Below are 25312 nucleotides of genomic sequence, written 5' to 3'. Positions count from 1 at the left end.
AAGTGGTGGTAGGTTTGGGGACGAGCCTTCACAGGTGACGCACACTGTTACGTCACTCAGAGAAGGGGCCTGCGAGCCCGGTTCTGATGAGAAGCTGCTTGGAACCTATGCTCCTTGTGCCTGTCCCTGTCTGTTTTCTTGTAATAAAACAGCAGTAACTATTGCTCTTGTGTGGGCCTCCTGCTTCTTTGGGACATTGAGGGAGTTAGGGCCTTCCGAAAGCTAGAGGTCCGCAGACCCCGGGTACGGCTCTGCCGACCATCAGAAATTACCCTAACCAAACCTACCCCTGCAGTCTATCTTCGTAATGGAGGCTGGGCTCCAAAACTCCTTTTCTGAAAATTATTTCCACCCCTTCCAACTTTCCACAGAACCAGTACACAAATACTCTTATTTGCTGAGGAAACGGAGCAGATCAAACGTGTAATTACCAACCATCAAACAACACTAGATGGCTAGATGGACTGGATGCTCAACGTGCTTCCGCGTACAAGTATAGAGGCTAAACAAACACCCAGCCTGCAACAACTTCCCCTTTCTCCTAACCTGCCGTGGAAACGGGAATGAAATGGGATACAGGCCTGGTGCGGCTCCCACTGACTGAAACAGCCCGGGGAATGCGGCACCACCGCCTCGCTGTTGGCTGTACATGTGACTCTGCTCCAAATCAGAGCACAACCCTAAAACAGGCCGGAGAGGCCTGCTAAGAGCGGGCTGCCACACACTGAAAAACAATGTCTGTTGGGGTTCCTCTCTCGTCTCCCTTTTCCCCCGTGCCTTCCCCCAGCATTCCTCTCATCCTAACGGACCTGTGGGACCTTCCACCGACTGTCTCCCTGAGGGGGGTCCCAATCTGGACTGAGGTGGAATCACCTCAGCAACCCACGCAGTGCCCTTGCTGGTGGTTCCTTCCAAAGTCCCCCATGTTGGCTATCTCAGTCTCAAAAAAATAAAACCTGCTGCCTGACTATATCAAAATGGAAGAAAGGTGCTAAGTTCATAGAGAAAGTGCACACATAACAAAACATACATATACATTATTTATGCAACTGGCAGGTATACACAAAATAAAACAACCCACGCACATAAATACATCCAGGTAAAATATATAACTACTTATTTTTCTTCACATGCATATTACGACGGCAGTGTAAGAACACTACCCATACACCATGTACATTGTCATTCATTTATTTTATTTTTTCATTACATATTCAAGGAACGGTCTATGTCAACCCCCAAATTCTGCAAGGGGTTACAATTACCTAAACTGGTTGCTGTTGTTCATTGTTACCTACACACGATCATATTACTCTACCAATGCAACCTGATGGGTGGCATTATGACCCATATGGTTTGACCAGTGTCATCAGCACCCGGACTTCAAAAAAGTAATTATTGCATTGCATGTTGCTCAATGTCAACAGATTGCCACCCGAGTCCCACAAGAGGTCTCACAAGACCTTGAACGCTGCAGGGCACCTCTCCAAGATGATGAGCACAAGACTACAACATCCTTGATATCTCTCTCTCTCTCTCTCTCTCTCTCTCTCTCTCTGTCTCTGTGTCTGTCTTTCTCTCTCTCTCTCTATATATATATATATCTCCCCACACACACACCTCCATCTCTAGCGCCCCCACCCCTCCATCTCTAGCTCTGTCTCTGGAAATGTCTGTGCGTGTGCATTACTAGACTTTGTGTACTTAACTTGCTCCACGTACGTTCACCCAGAGTGTGCACTACTCTCTTATTAGCTGTACATTTTCTCTTTACAACAGCTCACACTATTTTCCAATTGCCGCCCCGCTAACCGCACCTTCAGAGCCTCAAGTTCTAACTTCTTCTTCCTCCTGGTGCTGCTCTTCGGACTTGCTTTGTCCTGGGTTCCCGTTCTGTACAGCATCTTCGTGTAAGTACTATCTGTAGCGGCCATACCCTGGCCAACATTGTTGTGCAAGTGCCTTTGGTAGCATCGGGGTCTGCTTTGTACAGCATTGTGAAGTATGTCTGCCAGTAATGGGGCGTTGGGGGACGGGAGTATACTCTTTGGTTAGGAAAATACCTCTGCCAGTGCTGGGCTGTGCTTTGTACAGCATTGTTGGGTAAGCATATCTTCTAGAGTTGTCTACTGGGGAGTGCACAATAAAAACATCTGCATGACTGTTAGCACTGGAATTTACACCATGATATGATATGTCATTTATAACGTGCCTGTACACAAGTGTTTCTAGGCGTGACAATACAAGGAAGGGGAAGAACAGCAGGGGACAAAAACGATTTTACTAGCCCTTGTGTCATTCAGATCGAGACCTTCGACCAGTGTAAATAGGATCATTGCATTGGCTCTGCAACCAAAACCATTCCCAAAAACTACCACAGGTGAAACTACCCAATTTGTGCTAGATTGACAATCCCAGTATACACCCGGGGGACTCACCCACCATACTCCCCGTTCAATTGCAGTATACCCCTCTGTGAAAACTCCAGTGTATTCTCTTTTCACAGTCCCATTATATTCCCAGATTGACAATCCCAATTTGTACAATTTTAGAATATTCCCAGTTTGTCACCCCTGTATATTACCAGTTCATCCAACAACACAATCCAAGAATATACTATTTTGACAATACTAGTATATTTTGAGTTTGACAATCCCATTACTATCTGTGACCGTAGTATAATTTGTGGTTCAATATTCATCTACATACATTGAGAAAAAAAATGCATTCATGCTTCCATTGCCATCTTCAGGGTTCTCAAAACGCTAATTTTGGTTTTCACATAACCATGAGTGTTTCTTTTGAAACCGGTGTGATAGCTGTAAATAAACAACAGAGAAACGAGCTATGTAACTTTTAGGTATTCTATGCCCCAATAAAAGACGACTTTGCATATCAGGAGAAAACTGCTAGTTTGAACACTCCGGTATATAGTCATTATACATTTGGCTTGTATATTCCTAGATTTACAAGTTTGATTTGTTTCCAATTTGCAGACTTACACTAAATCACATGATTTACAATCCCCATTCTTCTGTTCACATTATACCAGTGTTCACAAATCTGGTGTGCACTGAAAGGCTTATTGTAAGTGAGCTACTAAATCCTGGGGAGCCGACCATAGCGACAGTGCTGGAGTCTACAGCCTCCTCTGCTGAATTTTCCATCCGTGTGTGGTGAATTGAACGGGAATCCGAGTGGTACCCACGTTTCGTGCCTTTTACGGCCCTGGATAGAAAATACTCTTTGATCACGAACCATACGGACACAGCAGTATCAGCAATGTAGGCCTCCATGTACAAACGCAGCCATCATCATTACAATAAATTCCTACTTATTCAGCCTGCTTTTTTGTAGTTGTAGAAAGCAGTTGGTAATACATGGGGACTCAAGCTTCTCATCCAGCGCTTAATTTGTGGGGGTGGTTGCAAGGGCTCAGTCCTGGCACTAATTTCTGAGCCCTGGCACTTATTGTCTCAGACTCAGTGTGATTATGATATGCAAAGGCATAATAGAGTTTTCAAAAATTGATTAGAGTTTTTTTTATTTTTTATTGATTTTTACTCATCCAAAACTGAGTTTTATCAAAGTTTCGAACTCTCTTTTAATGTGTGAAGGATCACTTCTCGCAACTCCACCACCATGTCGAGCTAGCATTCTGCCTTGGAGAACGGGTACGTGGAATTGCGTCTTAGACCAGTTCACTGGGGTGGCTCAACGATTGTCTGCAGATTACCAGTAGCCACTTGCTGGTTTATCTTTTTCAAGGCTAATTCTATTAGTTTCGCCATAGCCACAGACCATCTAGTTGTTTCGCCTGAGATCAATCTGTTCCATAGATCCTCTGATTGTAGCGTCCATGCGTTAGAAATCAACGGGCGAAGAGAAGTCATTCTGTTTTCTTTGGTTTTTGGACAGTCTATCACTAGGTGTTTTAGTGTTTCTGCCATTGATTCCTTTTCACATAGGCAACAAGTCTTGTCGCTCTTGAATCCTCGAGTAGCTATAATCTCCTGCGTTAGTAACAGATTTAATCTGGCTTTCATAAACACGGTTCTCAAGCAGAGTTTGTGAATTAAAATTGTATTGATTAGCAAACATGTGTATTTGATTAGCAATATTTGTTCATGTCAAGAGAGGTTATTTGTACCCAAGAAATACAATAAGCAACAATACAGCATTTTTGTGTACCTCTGAAGTAAATATTAGTGAGATCAGTGTCTGTGATATGTAAAGGTTAGTTGCATGAATGGACACAAATAGCTAGGATAAAAAGGTTCTCCAAACAGTTTTCAGTGCAAGGCTCTGTGCAGCTGGGGGGGTATTACCCAAATTGTTCGTTCACAATTGTTCGAATGAACAATTGACCGAATTTAAAGGGTCACAATTGACCTTTTCACAATTGACCATATATATATATTGACTCCAGTTGCGGCTCCCTGTGTGTCTGCAGGTGTCCGCAGGGGACGCAAGACGCAAGTTCAATTTGCCTTCACCACCTTCTCCCTGCCCACCCCACCTACGCCTGGCCACTGCATTCGCATGGTGTCTTCACCTCACTGTGTTCCCCAGTTGCGGTAAACTAGGGTTTTTTCTCCCCTCGCAGGATTTTCAAACTTGGGTGGACTCTCCACTGTGTACCTAAAACGCATTACTGTTGCTGTTCTTAAATGTGGTAAACTAGGGTTTTTCTCCCCTCGCAGGATTCTCAAACTTAGGTGGACTCTCCACTGTGTACCTAAAACGCATTACTGTTGCTGTTCTTAAATGTGGTAAACTAGGGTTTTTCTCCCCTCGCAGGATTCTCAAACTTAGGTGGACTCTCCACTGTGTACCTAAAACGCATTACTGTTGCTGTTCTTAAATGTGGTAAACTTGTGCTTGCCGCTCTCTTCCTGTCTGCAGGCTCTCACATCGTCTGTCTTCCCCCCCCACTCCCTCCTACTCTATGGTGCTCTCTATCTCGCCTGTCTTCTCTAACTGCTTCTCTATTGACTATCCTGCTCTCCTCACTAAATCCAGTAGGAAAAAGTTTAAAAAGGACATCCTGGTCTCCAACCCAGGCCTCCCTATCGCTGACACCTACACTAGTGCCTGATCTAAGGAAACTCTCACTGACATCCTCTTTTTTGTGCCTTCGCCTGACCTATGGACCCTTCATATGGTCTCTGTGCTCTCTCCTTTTTCCTCTTCTCCCATTAATGGTGGCACCTGCTGGGATGACCTCTTGGCCCCCTTCCACTTTTCTAAGGCCATCATTAATGTCTATGCTAATGGGACCGTCTTGGTCCAAGGCCCTCAGGCCAACCTTCACCTCTTTGATAGACGCTTCCCTCGCCTCATCAACTTCCTCTCCTCTTCTGCTGTCCTCCCTCCTCTGTCCTCGGCTACCTTGCCTCTACCCTCCCTCCCTGCCCCCTCTCTTGCTCCTTCTTCACCTCCTTCTTCTACACCTCCGCAGGGCGTACCTCTGATCTGTACCCCTCCCTGGAAGTCCTTCAAGGATGGAAACCTTCTCCACATTGCCACTCTTAACTCGCTCTGCCATCAAGCATTCCTCTGATATCTGTCACCTTCTTGAGGAACTGGACCTTGACGTCCTCGGTCTCACTGAGACATGGTTCACAGCCAGCTCTGTCACCAGCTTTGACACACTCCTACCTGACGGTTACAAGATCCTCTCCGTGCCCAGGCCCAACCGTGCAGGGGGGGGGGTGTTGCCCTTATCTTCCCTGAGTGGATTCCTGCCACTGTCACTCCTACGCAGACCTATTCCTCTTTTGAATGTCTTGTCTGCCGACTCTCTCTCTCTCTCTCCTAGCCATTCCCTTACCGTGGCTACTATCTATCGGCCACCTGGTCAAATTTCCTCCTTCCTCTCTGAGTGGGCTGACCTCTCCTCCTCACTCCTGTCCACTACCACTCAACTCCTCCTTCTTGGTGACTTCAACATCCACCTAGATGCCTCCTGTCCCCCCACTGGACTCTTTTGTGACCTCTGCGACTCTCTCTCACTCTCTATTCTCCCATCTGGGCCTACTCATTCTGCAGGGCACACTCTTGATGCTCTGATCTCTTCTGACCTTCCCCTCTCAGTCCCTCTCTCCACTCCTTTCTCCTGGAGTGATCACTTTCTCCTATCCTCCCACCTCACCCTCCCTACCCCACAGGCCAAGCCACCCTCATCATTGCCATCTCGGTCATCCGACCCATGAAGCGCGTGTCAGTTGAGGCTTTCGCTGCCACCTTCTCCCCCCTCTCCCCCTTCGGCTGACTCCCACCCTGACACAGCCCTCTCCTTGCTCCACTCTGCTATTTCTGATACTCTTGATATCCTTGCCCCTGTCGTGAGAATCCGCCTGAAGCCCAAAGCCAAATGTAACTCCTGGTATGATTCAGATCTCGTCACCCTAAAACGCAAGTGCAGGGTGGCAGAGAGGAAATGGCGTGCTTCTTGTTCATCCTCTGACAAACTGGCCTGCCGCCTGCTCCAAAGGCAATACCGTCTCTCCGTTCTCACCAAGAAGAGAGCCCTTATGCAAGCCCGCATCTCTGCGGCATCTAACAATTCGGCCGAACTCTTTAAAATCTGCAAGGAGCTTGCCACCCCTCCTGCAGTCTCTACCTCTCCTGTCCCCTCCCAGGCCCTCTGTACTGCACTGGCCTCTCACTTCATCTCTAAAACTCAGGACATCCTGTCCTCACTCTCCTCCTATCACCTCCCTCCCTCGCTTCCCTGCTCTTCCTCCGGCCCTTCTGCAGCCACCCCTCCTCCCTCCTTCTCTGCCTTTCCCCTTTTCTCTGCTGACGAAGTTTCCAGACAAGTCCGATCTATGAAAGTCTCGTCTAAACAGGTTCACCCGTGTTCCTCCAAAACTATCAAGGACCACATCGACTCCCTGGCTCCTGCCCTGGCTGACTTTTGCAACCTCTCCTTCGCCTCTGGAGTCTTCCCATCCCCCCTCAAGCACTCCCTTGTGCACCCTCTTCTTAAGAAACCCTCTGCCGACCCCTCCTGCCCCGCTAACTATCGCCCAATCTCCACCACTCCCTTCCTGGGCAAGCTCCTGGAGAAACTGGCCATCTCCCAGCTTAACCTCCATGCTGAAGCTGTTGGTAGTCTTCATGACCACCAATCCGGCTTCAGAGCGGCCAGAAGCACGGAAACTGCTCTCCTGAACATCCATGATGACCTGCTCTTGAACCTCGACTCCAACACTCCGTGTGTTCTCATTCTGCTCGATCTCTCTTCTGCCTTTGACACTGTCAACCATGCCATCCTGCTCAACCGTCTCCGTGATGACCTGGGTATCACTGGTCAGGCTCTGGCATGGCTGACCTCTTTCCTTTCCAATCGACCCTCCCAGGTCCAACTTGGGTCCTTCCTCTCTGACATCTTTTTCTCCACCTGTGGTGTCCCCCAGGGATCTAATCTCTCTCCCTGGCTTTTCAACCAGTATCTGGCACTTCTTGCCTACCGCATCGCCACCCTCTGCCCCAACTTTCAGTGCTATGCGGACGATACCCAGCTCATTTTCAGGCTACCCTCGGCCTCCTCCTCTCCTGCCCTCATCTCTGACTGTCTGTCTGCTATCCAGGAATGGTGTGCTGCCAGCGACCTCTGCCTTAATGCTAGTAAGACTGAGATTCTACTCATCGGCACACCCACTCCCTCCTTCCCTGCAGCTCTCTGGCCAGCCTCTCTTGGGCCTCTTCCTGCTCCTACCTGCAAGGCAAAAAACCTCGGGGTCATCTTTGACTCCACACTCTCCTTCTCTCCTCATATATCTGACGTCTCTAAGAAGTCACACTACCAGCTGAACCTCCTCAGAGGTATTCTTCTCTTCCTCTCCTTCCCCCAGAAGCTCACTGTCTCCCGAGCCCTGGTTCTCTCGAAGCTGGACTACTGTAACAGTCTCTATCTTAATCTGCCTGCCTCCACTCTCCGCCCTCTGCAACTCATCCAGAACAGAACTGCAAGACTTGTCCTTGGCCTCAAGCCCAGGGACCGTATCTCTCCAGGACTGAAATCTCTACACTGGCTCCCAGTGGCTGCGAGGATTAAGTTCAAAACCCTCTGCATTGTCCACAAGGCCTTCTGGGGCCTGGGGCCTAAATACCTGCAACTCTCTCTTCCTAAATAGCTTCCTTCCCGAGCCCTTCGCTCATCCGTCTCCAACTCCCTCAGGGTCAGCCACTTCTCGAAGCAACGAGCTGGGGGTAGATCTCTCTCCGCGGCAGGAGCCTCCCTCTGGAACAGCCTTCCTGCCTCCCTTTAACTTGAGGAGAACCATCTCCGGTTCCAGAAGCACCTCAAAACCTTCCTCTTTGCTTCTGCTTTCTCTCTCCCTCTCCCCTGCTAATTCTTCACTAAATTCTGCACTGAATCTGAAACTTGGCCACTCTCACCGACCTCGGTCCTGGGCCCAGCCACTCTCCACTTGCACTGCCTCCCTGGCAACCCCTGCACTGCGGGACTGTTCTCTGTATCCCTACAGCCCCCCCTTCCCAGCACTTGTCTGCACTTACCTTGCACTTGCCACCAGCTGGCCCTATTTATTTATTTATCTATTTATTTCTATTCTACTTACCTTGTACTGCACTTTTCCCTTCCCCCTACCCCTGCACTTGCGCGGTCTGAATGACACCTGGCCTAGTAGGATCGTTGTCTGTCCTCCCCCTATTCCCCCCTCCCTGCCTCGTTGCGCCTTGAAACACTTGTGTATAGGCGCGTTACAAATGCCATGCCATATATCACATCATATATATATATATATATATATATATATATATATATATGGTTTTGGGCGGGTGTGGGGGTTTCCCCCCCGCATATATGTTACAATTGACCTTCACAATTCGGTCAATTGTGAGAAGGTCAATTGTCATTCGAACAGTTGTAATACAAACAATTTGTATACAGCCGCTGGGGGTAGTGTAAGAAAGGCATGGTATCAACAGTAAGACAGACACAAGTGACCATAGTTAAAGAGTATTTATAGAAATTCAACAAGGGTTTCATAAACGCCTATCTAAACCTAAATCTACAGATGGGAGCAAACTACGACTATCAAAAAAGAATAATGCAGTCCTACCCGCATCTTGTCAAAATAAAAGGGCCTACACTAAAAAACCTATTGCCAATCCTTACCTCGAAATGCAAACAGCGTGGGGGATAATGTTACAAAAAGAAAAAAAAGTGTTAAAAATGTTATGTCAGGATGTTCAGGCCGATGGCCTCCCTTCCCCATGTTTTTAGCACTAGACAAGGCGGTTCACTCGGGCGTAGCACAGTCTCTGGCTTCTTTAGCATGAGGATACCATTCACTCATAACATTGGGACCTTCTGTATGCAAGTCTCTTTACTCCTCAAATGCTCTTCATTCAGAGGGCCTGATGCAACCAAACAAAAATGATAAGTTATTTTCCTCTTTGGATTTCTACAAGTATTCCCTTTAGGTGTTTCACTATTTGCCCAGATCCCCCTCAGTCGGGCTCAGATCTCTTTAGCACAATGTTCACAAGATGTTCTTCTGGGTGACTCACGTTTCACCCCAGATCCCCCTCAGCCGGACTCAGATCCCCTGTTTAAACACAATTAGTCTCCCTCAGCCAGGCTCGGACCAATTTCAATCAAGTATCAAAGACTTTCGAATGTGCACAGGTTTTAGCTGGACCCGTTGCAGGACCACTTAGATTTTACAATTTCTTCTTTTTACATTTGTCCCCTTTGGGTTTGAATAACAGAGATTTTCGAATGAGTACGCACGTGGTGCTGGAACTCGCTGTTTACGGTATCCATGTTCCCTTTAAAGTTCAGTCACTCATTTAGTGCATTAATTATGATCGCATCACTTGCCACACTTGCCTCATGCACAGTCCTCTTCAAATTCCTTCATACAATGTTGCTGCTGGCAACCTTGGGTTCCAGACAGCCCCATGTTGGTATCAGTCTCCACGACTCACCGGCTGTGCTACCTTCACTGTTCTTTGTTGTAGGAGCCAAGGACAGTACCACAGCGGCAAACGCTTCTCTCCGCCTTGACTATCGCCGCAGGAGAGCCCCGGATACCTGAGTCTTCAGCTTTGATTCCAGGTCTTGCGTTTGCTGCAATCCTAATCACAATGTGAACTCTGGAGACCAAATACAGTGTACAGTATTGTTGTAGGTCTGTAGATGTACAGACTTGATGGAACTATTGATAGGTACTTTGTGTAAATACACAGTTAGCTTTGTCTATACATTACGTAAGAGGAAAGTAAGTAAGACTAAGCAGAGTGGATGGCAAAGCAGGCAGAGAAGTGGCCAAGTTAGGTGGAATATTGTAGTTTGGGGACATCTCACTTTCAGAGGAGCAGATATAAAGCAACAGGTTGATAAGATAGAATGTCAAGGCATTTCCTTAATAAAAGTGTCATCTTGATTACTTCTGCTCTGCACTTATTTGAAACAGAAGTACATATTTGGCTAGATCTTCCACAAAGGCTGTGGCACATTTAAGAGTGGAGAGGATTACTGGTAGACCCTGGCTCCATTAGCCCCTTTGAAGTTGCAGTGAATGGACAAGGGCATTGGGAGAGCCCTGAGGGAAAGTGTCAATGACCTGTACTGATTCTGGGGCAGCTAGGGGGCCACACTCCAAGATCCCAGCCTCCTCACTTAAGACACCACTCTCCTCACCTGAGTCTTCGATGTCTGTCTCCTCGATTCCTTGTTGATGGGCCAGATAATCCTTCTTATGTTTCGAAGTTTGTGCCCTGCCAAGAGAAGCCGTGGTAGATCCCAAACTGGACCACTCCAGGGGTCCAGCCCCGGGTGCAGGCGGTGTTGGGGGGGGGGGGAGCACTTGGGCAGAAAAAAAACCCTCACTTGTCCAGAAGCAGTTGGCCGGAGTAGTGGTTGTAGTCTGTATCAGGTCGTAGTTAAGCAGGCTGAGTAGTCTCGCCAAAGTACGTGTCTAAGACAGCAAGGGTAGCGGTAAGGAGGCAAATCCGAAGCAGAGCTGAACAGGAACTGGTCGGTAGAAGATAGAGGCGATAGAACAGGCAACAGGAAGTGCAAGCGGAATAACGAGAGAAGAACCAGGCGGAAAATGGGCAAAGACCCGGGAGGAGGAAAGTAGGAAGAGCAAGGAGTGAGAGAGAGAGCGGGCGAGCTGGAACCAGGCTGGAAGGAGGAAAGGAGAAGCAGAGAAACGAAGCGAGAGACAGGCTTCAGTGTGAAGCAAAATGGGAAAACTAAGAGCGTTTCACCATAAAGAGTAGCGCAAAAGCTGGACGGTTGCAACGCTCCAACCGCAGGGTGAGCTGGGAGGAAATACCCCTGGCGGCGGTGAAAGGAGAAACACTAGACTGCTGTAACTAGACGTCGGACATGTAATGAAACAGTTCAATGGCGGTGAAGCCGTATTCGCGGCAACCACCGCCACCCGAAAGGGTTCGTGACAGTATGCCCCCTCTTTATGCCAACGCCACCAGGTTTACCGGGATGGGTCTGGTGAAATCGCGCTACCAGTCTGGGGGCTTTGACAAAGTGTACCGGTTCCCAGGAGTCTTCCGATCTGGGGTAACCCTTCCAGGAAATAAGGTATTGAAGGCGCCCTCTGTAAAACTGAGAGTCACGGATTTTGGAGACCTCATAAACGTCCTGGGTGTTCCCCTGTTGCACATTTTGAAGGTAAACTGGTCTACGGCGCGTCCCCGAAAGGGATTCCTTGAGGAGGGAGGTATGGAAGACAGGATGTATGCGTCGGAGGTGGTGTGGCAATTGGATCTTGTAGGCCACCGGGTTAATCTTCTCTAGGACAGGAAATGGACCCAAGAATCGAGGGGACAACTTAGAGGGCCGAACCCACCTAGGTAAACATTTGGTCAAAAGCCATACCTTGGTTCCCTTAGTCCATTTGGGGGCCTTGCGCCAATGTTGGTCAGCCTGTTTCTTGTAGGCATTAAGACTCTTCTCCAAACTGCAGGTGGCAGTCTTATGAGCTTCTGTGATGTCCGACAATATAGATTCTACTGCTGGGGAATTGCTTGGTAGCGGAGAGATGGACCAGATAGTCTTAGGATGAACCCCATAATTACAATAGAAAGGAGTGAGACCAGTAGCAGAGTGTTTGGAGTTATTGTACGCAAACTCGGCAGTAGGAAGAAGTTGAACCCAATTGTCTTGTAGTTGGTTGGTATAACACCTGAGATACTGTTCAAGGGTGCCGTTAAGTCTCTCTGTCTGGCCATTAGTCTGTGGGTGAAAACCTGAGGACAGGGCTCGGTCTATGCCTATACATGTACAAAGTGCCTTCCAAAATTTTGAAATATATTGGCTGCCTCTGTCCGAAGTGATTTTATCGGGAAGACCATGAAGGCGAAAAATGTCCCTGGCAAATATTTCGGCCATTCGGGCTGCAGTGGGCAAACCCCTCAAAGGGGAGAAATGGGCCATCTTGGTGAGGGAATCGATAGTCACCATAATACAAGTGCATGAATCTGAGATGGGTAGATCTACAATAAAGTCGGTGGACAAATGGCCCCAGGGACGTTGGGGAATTTCTGGTTGGGTAAGAAGACCAAATGGTTTGCCTGTGGGATTTTTGGACATAGCGCAATCCGGGCAAGACGAGATGTATGACCGGACTTCCTCCTTGAGGTTTGGCCAGTAAAAGGAGAGTCTGATGAGTTTGGTGGTGTTGGATTGACCTCTATGGCCTGCAGTCAAACTGTCATGACACCAGTTGATGACCTTCTTACGGAGATGACCTGAGGGGATGTATAGTCGATCCTTGTAGAACCAGAGTCCATCCTTTTGTTGATAAGTCTGAGGTTGTTTCTGGTCAGTGGCGATGGGTTCAGATATTAATGCTTCCTTAACCTCTTGAAGGAAGGAATTGATCTGAGCTACTATACGATTTCGTGGAAACATGAGCTCAGGAGGGAGATTACCAGAGACTGTATGTGACTCCTTGCGAGATAAAGCATCGGCCAGTACATTCTGGGAACCCAGTAAGTAGGTTATAGTGAAGTTATATTGAGAAAATAAATATGCCCATCTAGCCTGACGAGAGTTGGTACATTCCATAGATTGCAGAACTATTAGGTTCTTTTGATCAGCTCGAATGGTAAACGGAATACTCGCACCCAATAGAAGATGACGCCATTCCTCACATGCCTGTTTCATTGCCAATAACTCCTTTTCTAGAACTGAATAGTTCATTTGGCTAGCAGTGAGAGTGTGAGATAGGCACGCCACCAGATGTTCAACCCCATCAGTTTCCTGGAGCAGGGCAGCTCCTATAGCTGCTGAAGAGGCATCAGTTTCAACAATGAACTGTCTTGTCTGATCTGGTTGTAACAAAATTGGGGGCAGGCAAAAAAGGGCTTTAAGATGTTTGAAGCTATATTCAACTGTTGTTGACCATACAAAAGGTCCGGAAGACTTTTTAAGAAGTGATGTTAAAAACCGGGGAATGAATCTTTTATAGAAATTAGTCAGACCCAGAAACCTTTAAACCTCCTTTATGGAAGAAGGAGAGGGCCAGTCTAAAATGGCAGAAACCTTGCGTGGGTCCATAGAAATTCCGTGTTCTGACAATATGAACCCCAAGTACGGGATGCTAGATACTCCGAATTGGCACTTTTCTGGTTTGGCTAGTAAGCAGTTTTCCTTGAGACGATTCAACCCCGCCAGAACACGACATTCATGTTCTTCCTTGTTGAAAGAGTACACCAAAATGTCATCAAGGTAAATTATCACTGTGACAAACAAGAGATCAGAGAACATGCGGTCCATAAATCTTTGACAGATCGCTGGGGCGTTGAGTCCAAATGGCATTACTCTGTATTCGTACAACCCAAACGGTGTACGAAAGGCTGTTTTCCATTCATCACCCTTGGCGATTAGCAACAAGTGATAGGCATTGCAGAGATCCAACTTGGTAAACCATTGTGCCCCGTGTACTGCCTCAATGATGTCTGTTACGAGAGGCATGGGGTAGCGATCTCTAATGGTGACCTTGTTGAGACCCCTGTTATCTATACACGGCCGCAATTCTTTGGAGTCCCTTTCAGTAATAAAGAACAAAGGAGCTCCCGCAGGGGATTTGGATGGTTGAATGAGGCCATTGTGAAGATTAGTGTCCAGATATGTACGTAAGACTCTTTTCTCTGTTTGAGACAGCGGAAACATCCAGCCAAACGGAACCAAAGCATTGGGCTCGAGGTCAATGGAGAAATCCTCCGGTCGGTGAGGTGGCAGAGCGGCGGGTTTGATTTCTGTGAAGACCCCTTGGAAGTCCTCACAGAAGTGCGGCAAGACGTGTACACTCGAGGATTCTTGACATAGAGCTGGTGAAAGTTGAAGCTTTGTGTACGACTGTTGAGGAAGACATTGCTGCTTCCAATAGTCTGATTCAAAACGTAGCTGATTGGAGACCCAATCTATGTGAGGATTGTGTCTCCTGAGCCAAGTGATCCCCAGAATAACAGGGAAATGAGCGGCTCTTATGATGTTGAATCTTAATATCTCAACATGTTGAAAAATACTAACTTCAGTGTTCTCTGTAGTCTGCGTAATGGGTCCTGACGACAGTAGTGTTTCATCCACGCCCTCCACTTTCTGATCTTCCAAACGTGCCAGTCTTTAGGCCCACCTTGTTGACCCACAAAGTATCCACAAAGTTACCTTCTGCTCCGCAGTCTAGGAGGGCTAAAGTCTCCACTTGTTGGTCATGAACCTTCACTCTGATGTTCACCACCATGAATCTGGAATCTTCTTGGGTCTCTTTGGTAGAAACAGACAAAGAGACATAGGCTCTGGATGGATTTGGAAACCCCCAGACTCTCGTCCCTTTTAGAAACGGGGTTGTTCGTTTCCCAAACGTCGTTGAGGCACTTCAGAACAATCCTTGATATGGTACTTATCTGACCCACAGTAGGCACGAAGTCCTCTTTCTCTTCGCCTTCTTCTTTCTTCTGCTGAGAGTGGTGCCCGAGTGATAACTATTTGCATGGGCTCATCACGAGGAGCAGATGATGGCGAGGGAGTACTCGGCGGAGTATCATTACTGGTGGAACTTCCTCTGTAGCGTCTTCTTTCGTTACGCCGTTCCTGCAGTGGGTGCTCTATCTGTAGTACCAAATATAAAAGGTCTGAGAATGTCGTGGAGATCGGGCCAATTCAACTTTTAGGTCCTCCTTGAGGCCTCTGCAAAATATGGCATATTGTGCTTGTTCGGGCCAGCCGGCCCCTGCAGCCAAGGTCTTAAATGTGGTGATGTAAGAAAGAAGAACTGAGGACCACTGCCGGACATCCAAGAGATCCTCGCAAGCTGTGTAGGTGAGTTCCGGTCTCTCAAAAGTCTCTTTAAGAAGGGTCTGAAAACCCCATAATCTTGCAATATGGGATTCCCCCCTGTCACCAAGGGTGTTGCCCAGGCGAGAGCATTGCCGACCATGTTAGAAATTAGAAACCCCAACTTTGCCTGATCGGTGGAAAACATACGAGGTCTGAATGTAAAGTAAACAGTAGCGGCTTCCAAGAATTCCTTAACCTTCTTAGGGGAGCCATCGAATTTCCCTGAAGACAAGGCGATAGGTGGTAGTTCGGGTGGCGGTGGTTGCTCTCTATTCGAAACCAACTGTTTCAACACCAGATTCTCTGCTTTTACTGTCTGTAACTCTTGGGATAGGCTATGCACTGCCTTCCAAAGTTCTTGCACTTGTTTCTGAACCTGCTCTGGTGTGGCCATCGTAGGGTTCTGGCGTTGCAAACTGTCAATGTCCTGTACTGATTCTGGTGTAGTTAGGGGGCCACACTCCAAGATCCCAGCCTCCTCACTTAAGACACCACTCTAAGACACCACTCTCCTAACCTGAGTCTTCGATGTCTGTCTCCTCGATTCCTTGTCGATGGGCAAGATAATCCTTCTTATGTTTCGAAGTTTGTGCCCTGCCACAAAGAGAAACCGTGGTGGATCCCAAACTGGACTCCACGGCTCCAGCCCCGGTGCAGGCGGTGTTGGGGGGAAAAGCCCTAGGCAGAAAAAAAAACCCTCACTTGTCCAGAAGCTGTTGGCCGGAGTAGTGGTTGTAATCTGTATTAGGTCATAGTAAAGCGGGCTGAGTAGTCTCACCAAAGTACGTGTCTAAGACAGCAAGGGTAGCGGTAAGGAAGCAAATCCGAAGCAGAGCTGAACAGGAACTGGTCTGTAGAAGATAGAGGCGATAGAAAAAGGCAACAGGAAACGCAAGCGGAGTAACGAGAGAAGAACCAGGTGGAAAGTGGGCAAAGACCTGGGAGGAGGAAAGTTGGAAGAGTGAGGAACGAGAGAGAGAGCAGGCGAGCGGGCACCAGGGTGGAAGGAGGAAAGGAGAAGCAGAGAAACAAAGCGTGAGACAGGCTTCAGTGTGAAGCGAAATGGGAAAACTTAGAGCGTTTCACCGTAAAGAGTAGCGCAAAAGCTGGACGGTTGCAATGCTCTGACCGCAGAGTGAGCTGGGAGGAAATACCCCTGGCGGCGGTGAAAAGAGAAACACTAGACCGCTGTAACTAGACGTCGGACACGTAATGGACCAGTTCAATGGCGGTGAAGCCGTATCCACGGCAACCACCGCCACCCGAAAGGGTTCCTGACAGAAAGAGAGGAATGCAGTGTGAGCTGTGTTTTCATTGAACTGGGTAATTTAAATGAACACCTCTGCTACACAAGTGTCAATTTAATTAGCAAACCAACAGAATTATATAGCAAATTGCTATGCAATATTGCTTATTTTATGCCTTGTATGGTGTTTTGGCAACTTTATTATTGTAACTGCCAGTCACATACAAACACCTATAGAATCAGAGCAAAATGTAAATGATAATTGTGTTTAAAGACACACTTAAACATTTGTCTCATGTCAAGGCACAACGAGTATGTTATTTTATCTGTATGTTGATTGGTATTTGTAAATCACACATCTGCCGTAGTGACTGAGTACATCCGTCACCCACAATAAGTCGGTGGGAGTTGAAGCTTTAACCCCATGTATGACAGCATGGGGAGCAGCCATGGGTGGTGGCAACAGTGGGCAGGGAGCTGCCCATCCTGACAGGACATGGGCGCGTTCAAAAATATTTGAAAACAGGATTTTATTTTTTTACAAATTACGTACTGCTCTCAGCCACAATAAAATCAGATAGGTGTAAGAAGGGTTCCTCTCACGGAGCAGAGACATGCCCACAGCTAATTTCCCATTCCATTCCGAACTTCTTCTGTGAAAACCTGAGCAAAATGTTAAGCATTCGAAAAAACATGCAGTAAGTTTGCGTCTATGGGTTACCAGTCCATGTCATTTTGTGCCTCGATCAAAATGAGACTATCCATTTTCAAGAAAACAATATTCAGTTTGCTCAATGAGGGTATTCTCCCAATTTACACTAACACAATATGTGTGTACTCCTACTATGCAATTACAGAATTTTGTGTTTGAGCATCCGAATGTATCCACAGTTTGTAAACAATAAATAAAAGTATATTCCCAGTTTGACATTCCCAGTTGGCTCAATTTCACAACTTTAGTATATGTCCATGATAGTCCAGCCATTGTGCATTCCTGATTAGACAATGGGGGTCATTACGACCTGGGCGCAAAGGGATACTGGGCACCGGTAATGACACTGGTGCCGGTAATCCCTTTGCGCCCTATTCCGAGGTCCCTTTGCGGGTCCCTCTATTCACGCTTTGCAAAGTCTTAATGTAGTCCTAGTTTGTAAATCCTAGTATGTTGTCAGTTTGTAAAACCCCAGTTTATTCCCGCTTTTTAAAAAAAGAAATCTTTTTTTGATTCTTTGTGTATTTTGGCTATTAAACAAGCTTTAAACACAATGAAATAACAAAACAACAGTACATGGCCTAAACGTATAGTTGAAACAGAAAATCAAACATTTCATACATACAAATACATTATTTATATCTAACACAATCATAAGAGAAAATCCGTGTATACTCCCTGTTTTCACAATGCCAGTAAACTCCTAATTTTACTAGTGTAGTAGTATCTGTTCAGTGTGCCATGTTCATGGATTTGACTCTGTCAAGGGAGGCCAATGATCCAAGAGGTGGTGTGGGAGAGTTTACAGTGACCACTCTCTCTGACTTCCTGGTCTCCATGGAGCTGTGTATCTATTTTGGTTCCCCTGTTCTGGACCAGATCCTATCGGCTTCTGTACTGGCCAGGCCTCTCCTCTCTTTCAAGTGGTTCCCGAGACACTACAACTATCAGCAAGCACCATATTCCTCAGACCTCTGAGATGGATAGTGGTCCTAAGGCAACACCATCCAAAAACCTACAAGTACCACAATGCACCTGGGTCCAAAGGACGAGATCAGGCCTGGAACAAGAGAAATTGACAGGTTACCCAAATTAAACTGGGCTAGGTTTCCCTACTCAAGAGCTACTTCAGACTGCTCAGACATGCTAGAGGGGAGCAGGCGAACAACAGTGGAAGAGATGGAGCCAGCAGAGCACAACATATCCCTGGAGACCAGGGAATCCTTCTTAACTTATTTGTGGACATTAACATACTTGAACCAGGAGGGAAACAGAGAGCAAATGCTGCAGCAGACTGGATTATAAATTGGAAATAAATGGTGACTGAAAAGAGGACGGGGCTACAGGCCCTTATGAAGGCTTCTTGGGGAAATCCCAGCCCACAATGGGGTCTGGGTGGAATTGGGAGCAAAGTAGATGTAGATCAGCACAGGGAAGCAGCTGACTCTGGTAGCCAATGGATGAGGAGAGATACTTCTGGACACCAAAACCACCAAATGGATTGTGGGTCTCCCTGGAAGTCACCTGGTAGTTCTCCAGGTTACCTTTCACTTGGACAGCTTTATTGTCCTGCCGGCTGCTACCCTTGTATAGCTGCTGGGCCATTTATGGATGACCAGTGGGCTCAAGCTCATTTTATGTATGTCTAAGAAGCAGGAACGTCTGGTGGAAGGAGTGGCCAGACAGCCTTTGTTGTCTGGACCAGTTATGAATAGACCAGGGAATTTTTTATGATATTTTCCTCTTATTGAGAAATCCTGACCTTTGACGTTATCAAAGTAGCACATGAACCTATTATTGTGGGATTACCCTGGTTACATTTACATAATCCTTATTTTAATTGGGCAGCAATAATCCTGTTTTAGGATCAGAACATTGTGTCTCTCATTATGTACTGAAAAAGAGATCCTCACACACTGCAAGTCTCAGAAGAACATCACCCAGGTCCTTCGTCCATTTGTCACTTGGACCTTACATCCTAGCATTATCAGTAATATCAATATGTCTTTATGGACCAACAGGAAAAGGTACTCATCTCCCATAGGGAGGTGAATTGTGCAGTCGATCTGCTCCCTGACTAACAAGTGCCTTTTGGTCATATGTATGCTCTTTCCCTTTGAAAAAAAGCAGGAGCTCCACAAGCATCTCCAAGGCATTTTGAAGAAGGGGTTGATTGTGGAGTTCAAGCCATCCAAAGGTATTTCTCTGTTTTTCGTGCCCGAGTCCCAGCCCTGCCTGGATTACACAGAGCTCAACCAAGTGACTGTTAAGGATAAGTACCCACTTCCCCCTCATCGCAGACATCTTGGAGGCAGTCAGGGGAGTGCCCATGTATACCAAACTTAATCTAAGCGGTGCCTATCACCTTATCCGTCTAAGACCAGGAGACGAATGGAAGACGAATGGATACCTTTTGGGCATTATGAATGTAGCGTTGTGCCCTTTTGTCTTGCTAATGCCCGGTCGGTCTTCCAGCAATTTATGGATAAGATATTCTATGACTTTCTACTGCACTCTGTAAAAGTTTTTCAGGATGAGATCTTCATTTTCGAAAGAAGGGTGGCTGAACATTAACGTTTAACATTAAACATGTCCTTCAACATCTTCATAGCAATAGTCTCAGAAAAAAACAGAGAACTGTTCTTTTGAGCAGACTTTTGTTTCCAATCTAGGCTTCATTCTGTCGGCTTGCTATGTTTCGATGATCCTCGCAAGGTGAAGGCTCTTCTGGATTGGCCAGTTCCATGAAACCTCAAAGAGATACAATGTTATCTTCGGCTATCAAACATTTATAGAAAGTTCATCACTGTTTTTTATCAATGATGTTACCGATTATTACCCGGCACAAGAAAAACGTACCATTTCACTGGAATCAAGAAGCAGAGGAAGACTCATCAATTGAAATTACTTTTATCCTCAGCACATGTGTTATCTCATCCTGACCCCACCAAACCATTTATCATGGAAACAGATGCTTCAGATATAGCCATAGGAGCCGTCCTAAAGCAAATTCAACAGAACATCCAATTGCCGACTTTTCTAGGACCCTGTCTGAAAATGAAATGAATTACTTGGTTCTTGAGGCTGGCCTGTTTTGAGTGAGGACATTTGTTCCTAGGGGATCAGTACCCCGTACAAGTCCTGATCACCGAAAACGTTATATTTATTTAAACAATGAATGCAGAAATAGCCACCAAGACTAGATGGGTTTATTTCCAACAAACAATCCACAAACTTTTGAAGTCTTTGCAGATTTCCTTTCTCCCAAGGCATAGCCTCTTTGGAAACTGTCATGCCTGATCCACATTGTATAGATACGACAGTCATTTTCGTGGCTAACCCATTCTTGAAGAAGATATCATGGACCCTACTTGCTGACAATACAGGAAGCATTGACAGGCTGCTACACACTAAGGTTCTCTAGAAGAGTCAAGATTTGTTGTTTAAAGGTTGTTGGTTGTATGTGCCGATGCCAGACTTACTGCTGAATGTAATGAAGAAACATCATGATACGCTACTTGGAGGGCATAGAGGCAGTAAGGCAAGCAGAGCATGACACAGCCTTGGGGGATACCAGGCAACATTCTCTAATGGTTTTTGCAGACATTAACTTACTTGAACCAGGAGGGGACCAGAGAACAAATGATGCAGGCGACTGGATGGCAAGCTGGAAGAAAATGGTGACAGAAAAGGGGATGGGGCCAAGGGTCCTTATGAAAATTACCCAGGGAAATCTCAGCCCACAAGGCGGGGGATGATGGGAGGAGTTGGGAGTAGTTTAGATGGAGATTGGCCGATGGAAGCAGCTGACTCTGGTAAGCAATGGGAGAAGAAGGATGCTTCCAGAAAGAAAGGGGAGTTTATGGAGAGAGTCGGTAAGGTATTGGGACTGGGTGAGTGCTAACTATCTGGGTGTTTGCATGCGAGAGAGTATGATTGAAGATATTCTTGGATGGAGAGGAGGAGGAGTGGGTGGTTGAGATTAGAAGAGACAGTCTTTAATCATCATCGCATGGCACTTTCGATGACCATATCTGAACTCAGATGTTACGGATTATGCCGCTTCCTGTTCTGTGCATCTTCAGTTAAAAAATCCTACAGGACTCCCTCATGAAAATCTCAACAACCAAAGCTGCCTTCAAGACTGTGGCAATGGGTTTCTTTCAATTTTATTGTGGACATACCTCCTCTGAATTTGTGTACAGTGCTCATGGTGACTATGGATGCACTGACTAAGCTGGCACATTTCTCTGCATTAAAACATCTACCAACCACTGCTGAAAGGGCTTTATTATTCTTACACAACATATTCTATTTGCATGAGTTGCCTGAAATTATTATTTCTGATTGTGGCTCTCAATGCATCTTAAAATTCTGGTCTTGCCTGTGTGCAGAACTGGGAATATGCAGGGCACTTTCTTCAAGATATCATCCTCAATCCAGTGGCCAGACAGAACGATAAAACCAAACTTGGTGCAATAACTATGCTGCTTCTCTACTGCAACCAGTGACAATTGGGTTATCTTGATTCCCAGATGCCTTGGGGACATGTTATTGGGCACTTTATAAATCACTATACAATAGAATACAATAGTGGAATTTCCTTTTGACATTACCACACATTGTGCCACAAATGGCAGTCCATTCCATTGCACTTATGGATACCATCCATCTATTTTCTCAACCTCTGATGCTTCAGAGACCTGAGTTCCATCCCTGGACTCCCCCTTTCTTTACAACCATGAAGGGCACAGAAAGGCTTTGCGTTCATTAAAGGAATTTGTGCAAGAGCAAATGCCTTCTTCCCCAAAAGTCCTGCTCAGTTGACCTGTGTATTAATCGCTGCTTGTTTCCCTTCCCCAATTCTCACTTCCTCAATGCAAAAGATTTCTTCTGGATCCTTGCCATGGCATTTTAGAAATATGGGGGTTAATTGCACAATTGCTCCCCGAGGCCTCATTTTTGCCGTTGAGAGATGCCTTTGCAGTGGATACAAATTGTTTATTCTTCATAAAGATTTGGACCATGGCTGCCCTGAAGCCACTAGCCCTTGCAGATTCAATGGTACGTTTTTTTTTTTTTTTTTCGACTAGTCCACACAGAATACTGGAACCTTTCGTATGGAACAAGTTACTTACCTGTAGCTGTTGTTCTCCGGCATGGGTCTGGCATGGATTCACATTAAGAATTAAGAAAATGGAAGGACGCACCATCTTATCAGATATGTGACCAGGTTTGGTTATTCTCTTGATAACTACCTTCCCATTTGTCACCCTCCTAAATATTATAGGTTCTTTTGGATAACTAAATGGGTCAATCTCACTGCATTTGCTCTGAGCTTGCCTCCTATCTGGTCTGAAATCTATCCCGTCTTTCATGTCACTCAATTTGAACTGCATCAAACAAAACGATTTCCTGGATGTGAGAATGCCCCTCCTTGACCTGTCCTGAGGAATGGAACACCAGAGTACAAAACTGCCACGATATGTGAGTCCCACTTCCATAACAGTTGTCTGTAGCATTGTTGTCATGCCTCTTGCCAGACAACCATTTCTTCATTGGTCCGTGTGGAACCATTGGCGAACCCTCTCCTCGCCTCTTTATTGCTTTGATCTGCCACGGCTCAGGATAGACTAGCCTGATCCAAGATGGCAACCATTGCTGGACATCCACATTCCTGGCCTCAGTCTTTATCCACCAAGATGAATATCGCACCGGCAGCGTGTCTCCCGCAGATGGATTTCTGGATATAATAAATATGGCAATGCTGGGCACCCAAAGTCGCAATGCTCCTAATTCCTTGAGCGGATGTTCCCCTTGTGTTGTTCCCTTCCCGTGCTACTTCCCATGCATCTTGCTTCCTGTTATTTCCTCCAGATTCCTTTGTCGTACTGTGCCTTTGGAAACTCTTCATCTGCCTCTTTCATGCCCAGCCTTATAGCCATGCTTCCCCATTCTCTGCATCTGGAGTGCTCCAGAGGTGTTCCTTTGGCTGTAATTGTGGGGGTTACTTACTCTCTGGCTTTACCTTCTGGAGACACAGTGGCTGTCAGTGGAGATGGACCATTCCTTTACTCTAAGAGCCAGTGTCAGATGGACCGGATATGTCCTATAGCTGACAGGAGCACCCTTCAAGGACAAGGTAAAGGATGTAGGGACCACCCTTAGACCTGGACCCTCAATTGGCCATTTTTTGTACAGTATTTTTATAATAAAACCAGAAAACCTATTCAATACATCAGTTGATGTATTAATAATTGTCACAACAATTTTTAGAGTCTTAGCATATAACCAGTAATGGTAAGGGAGCCTCCGGAAGCCTAATCTCATGTGACAAGCTGAACATCGACAGGATTCAGAGTTCCCCTGCAATCTCACGAGGCCTGTTCACATCCCAAATTTGCACCCAAACATCCTGCAAGATATTCCGTGTACAGGACATACATTGGCAGAACTATTAGAGTGCTGATTCACTGGAGAAGTGCTTTGGAATGATGAAAGGCCAAGCTCACTTCCTTGTTCTCTGTGGGCGGTACTTGGCTATTAGAAGGAGGAACAGTGCTAATCCACACAGGGATGTTGTTCCTCCAACACCTTTAGTTCTTTTCTTTGTTTTGTTTTTGTCCTGCCTATGTAAGGCAAAGAACCCATTGGCTGAAATCAATCTGGTTACGACTAGATGTAGAATGTTTTTCTGCTGCGCTTGATTCATTGAAATGTGGTACTTTATTAGGTTAAATCAAAGCCTTTGTAGCCTTTTCTAGTCATGCTTTTAGGAAACGATTTTGTGTGCTTTAACGTGTTCAAATTATTTATGATGTTTTGTATTTGTTTTAAGATTATTTCTGTGTTTGTAATGTGTGATCTTTTATGGAGTGAAGTCACCGAAATAAAGATTTGAACTAAATAACTTTTACCATAAAAATGTCGGAAGGCAAAGGAGAGGCAGACACGTAACTCCTGTTACGCCGCTGACCTCTGCCAACAAAAACAATGCAAATCCCCCAGAGTGTGAATGGACGGGTTCAGACAGACTTAACTGACTCACGCCTGTCTTTAGCCCCTCCATTTATGCTCCGGGGACCACGAAAATGAGCTCCCATGTGTATCTGCTATATTTTCCCCCAACTCCACAAACCAGGTATGTGATCACCCCATCATCTCTAGGGTGAGGCGTGTCACTGTCTTCAATAACCAGAGTTCTCTCTAAGCATGGCTCCTCTCCTTCCCCCTGGTTCTTGCTGGCACACATGGAGGGTATTTGACAATCTTCAGGTGGATGGTGGAAATCTCTGGTGCTCCTGATTGTGGGTAGGATATGTTCAGAACGTTTCATCTTTCTTCTACAGTGCATAAACATCTTTGGGTTCTGTTGATTCAAACTGATGTCCCTTCGAATACAGCCAGTGTCCATTATTGGTTTGAGCAGTCATCTGCACTGTTTTGTGGCCAAAGAGATGTTCAGGAATAGTTGAATGCAAGAGGTCCCAAAGTCTATGGAGCCATTTTCTCAGGCTGCCTTTTAGAGGTGTTCTTTAAATGCATTGTACCGGGGTTTAAAGAGGATACCTCTCAGCCTAGCTTATGTGCGCGTCTTTAGCTGGCCTACTCTATAACTCCTTAAAAGATCCATGCTGTTGTCTGGTTCATTTGGGAGCAAGTCCATAAAAACCAATTGCAGCAGGGCATCCAAGTCATTCTCTTCACTTTCATATTGAAACAATGTCCTTTAAACTTCCTGTCCGTGATCTATTCTCTTATGTGAAATTTCACACATGGGCTTTAACGTTATCGAATTTAAAGCACCATATGAGGTATGCTGTTCTGTTAAACACTTGTGCATAGACCATTAATCAGGGCGGTCCGGCTTTCCAACAGAACATACTGACAATTTGGCTCCATTGAATATCTCGTGCTACTACAATTGAGCATGATTTAAACTGCTACCTGTGAGGAACCAATACCACAATTCCTGTCCCGATGAAGGCCGTTAAACTTAAAAGCT

At 46.1% G+C, this 25312-nt stretch overlaps 1 protein-coding gene across 1 annotated transcript in view; it reads left to right on the top strand.

Annotated features, from left to right (window-relative positions):
- LOC138526164 (transmembrane channel-like protein 7) overlaps positions 1 to 25312 on the top strand; it is a 368500-nt gene that overhangs the window by 261810 nt on the left and 81378 nt on the right. Inside the window, exon 13 of the mRNA XM_069636577.1 lies at positions 1780 to 1910. Coding sequence (XP_069492678.1) covers positions 1780 to 1910 — 131 coding nt within the window. The remainder of the gene's footprint in view (positions 1 to 1779; positions 1911 to 25312) is intronic.

Source organism: Ambystoma mexicanum, chromosome 1q (genome assembly GCF_040938575.1).
Source record: "Ambystoma mexicanum isolate Mex_15411 chromosome 1q, UKY_AmexF1_1, whole genome shotgun sequence".
Taxonomy (NCBI): domain Eukaryota; kingdom Metazoa; phylum Chordata; class Amphibia; order Caudata; family Ambystomatidae; genus Ambystoma; species Ambystoma mexicanum.
Note: the sequence above shows the minus strand (reverse complement) of the source record. Positions and strands in the feature narration are given on the sequence as shown.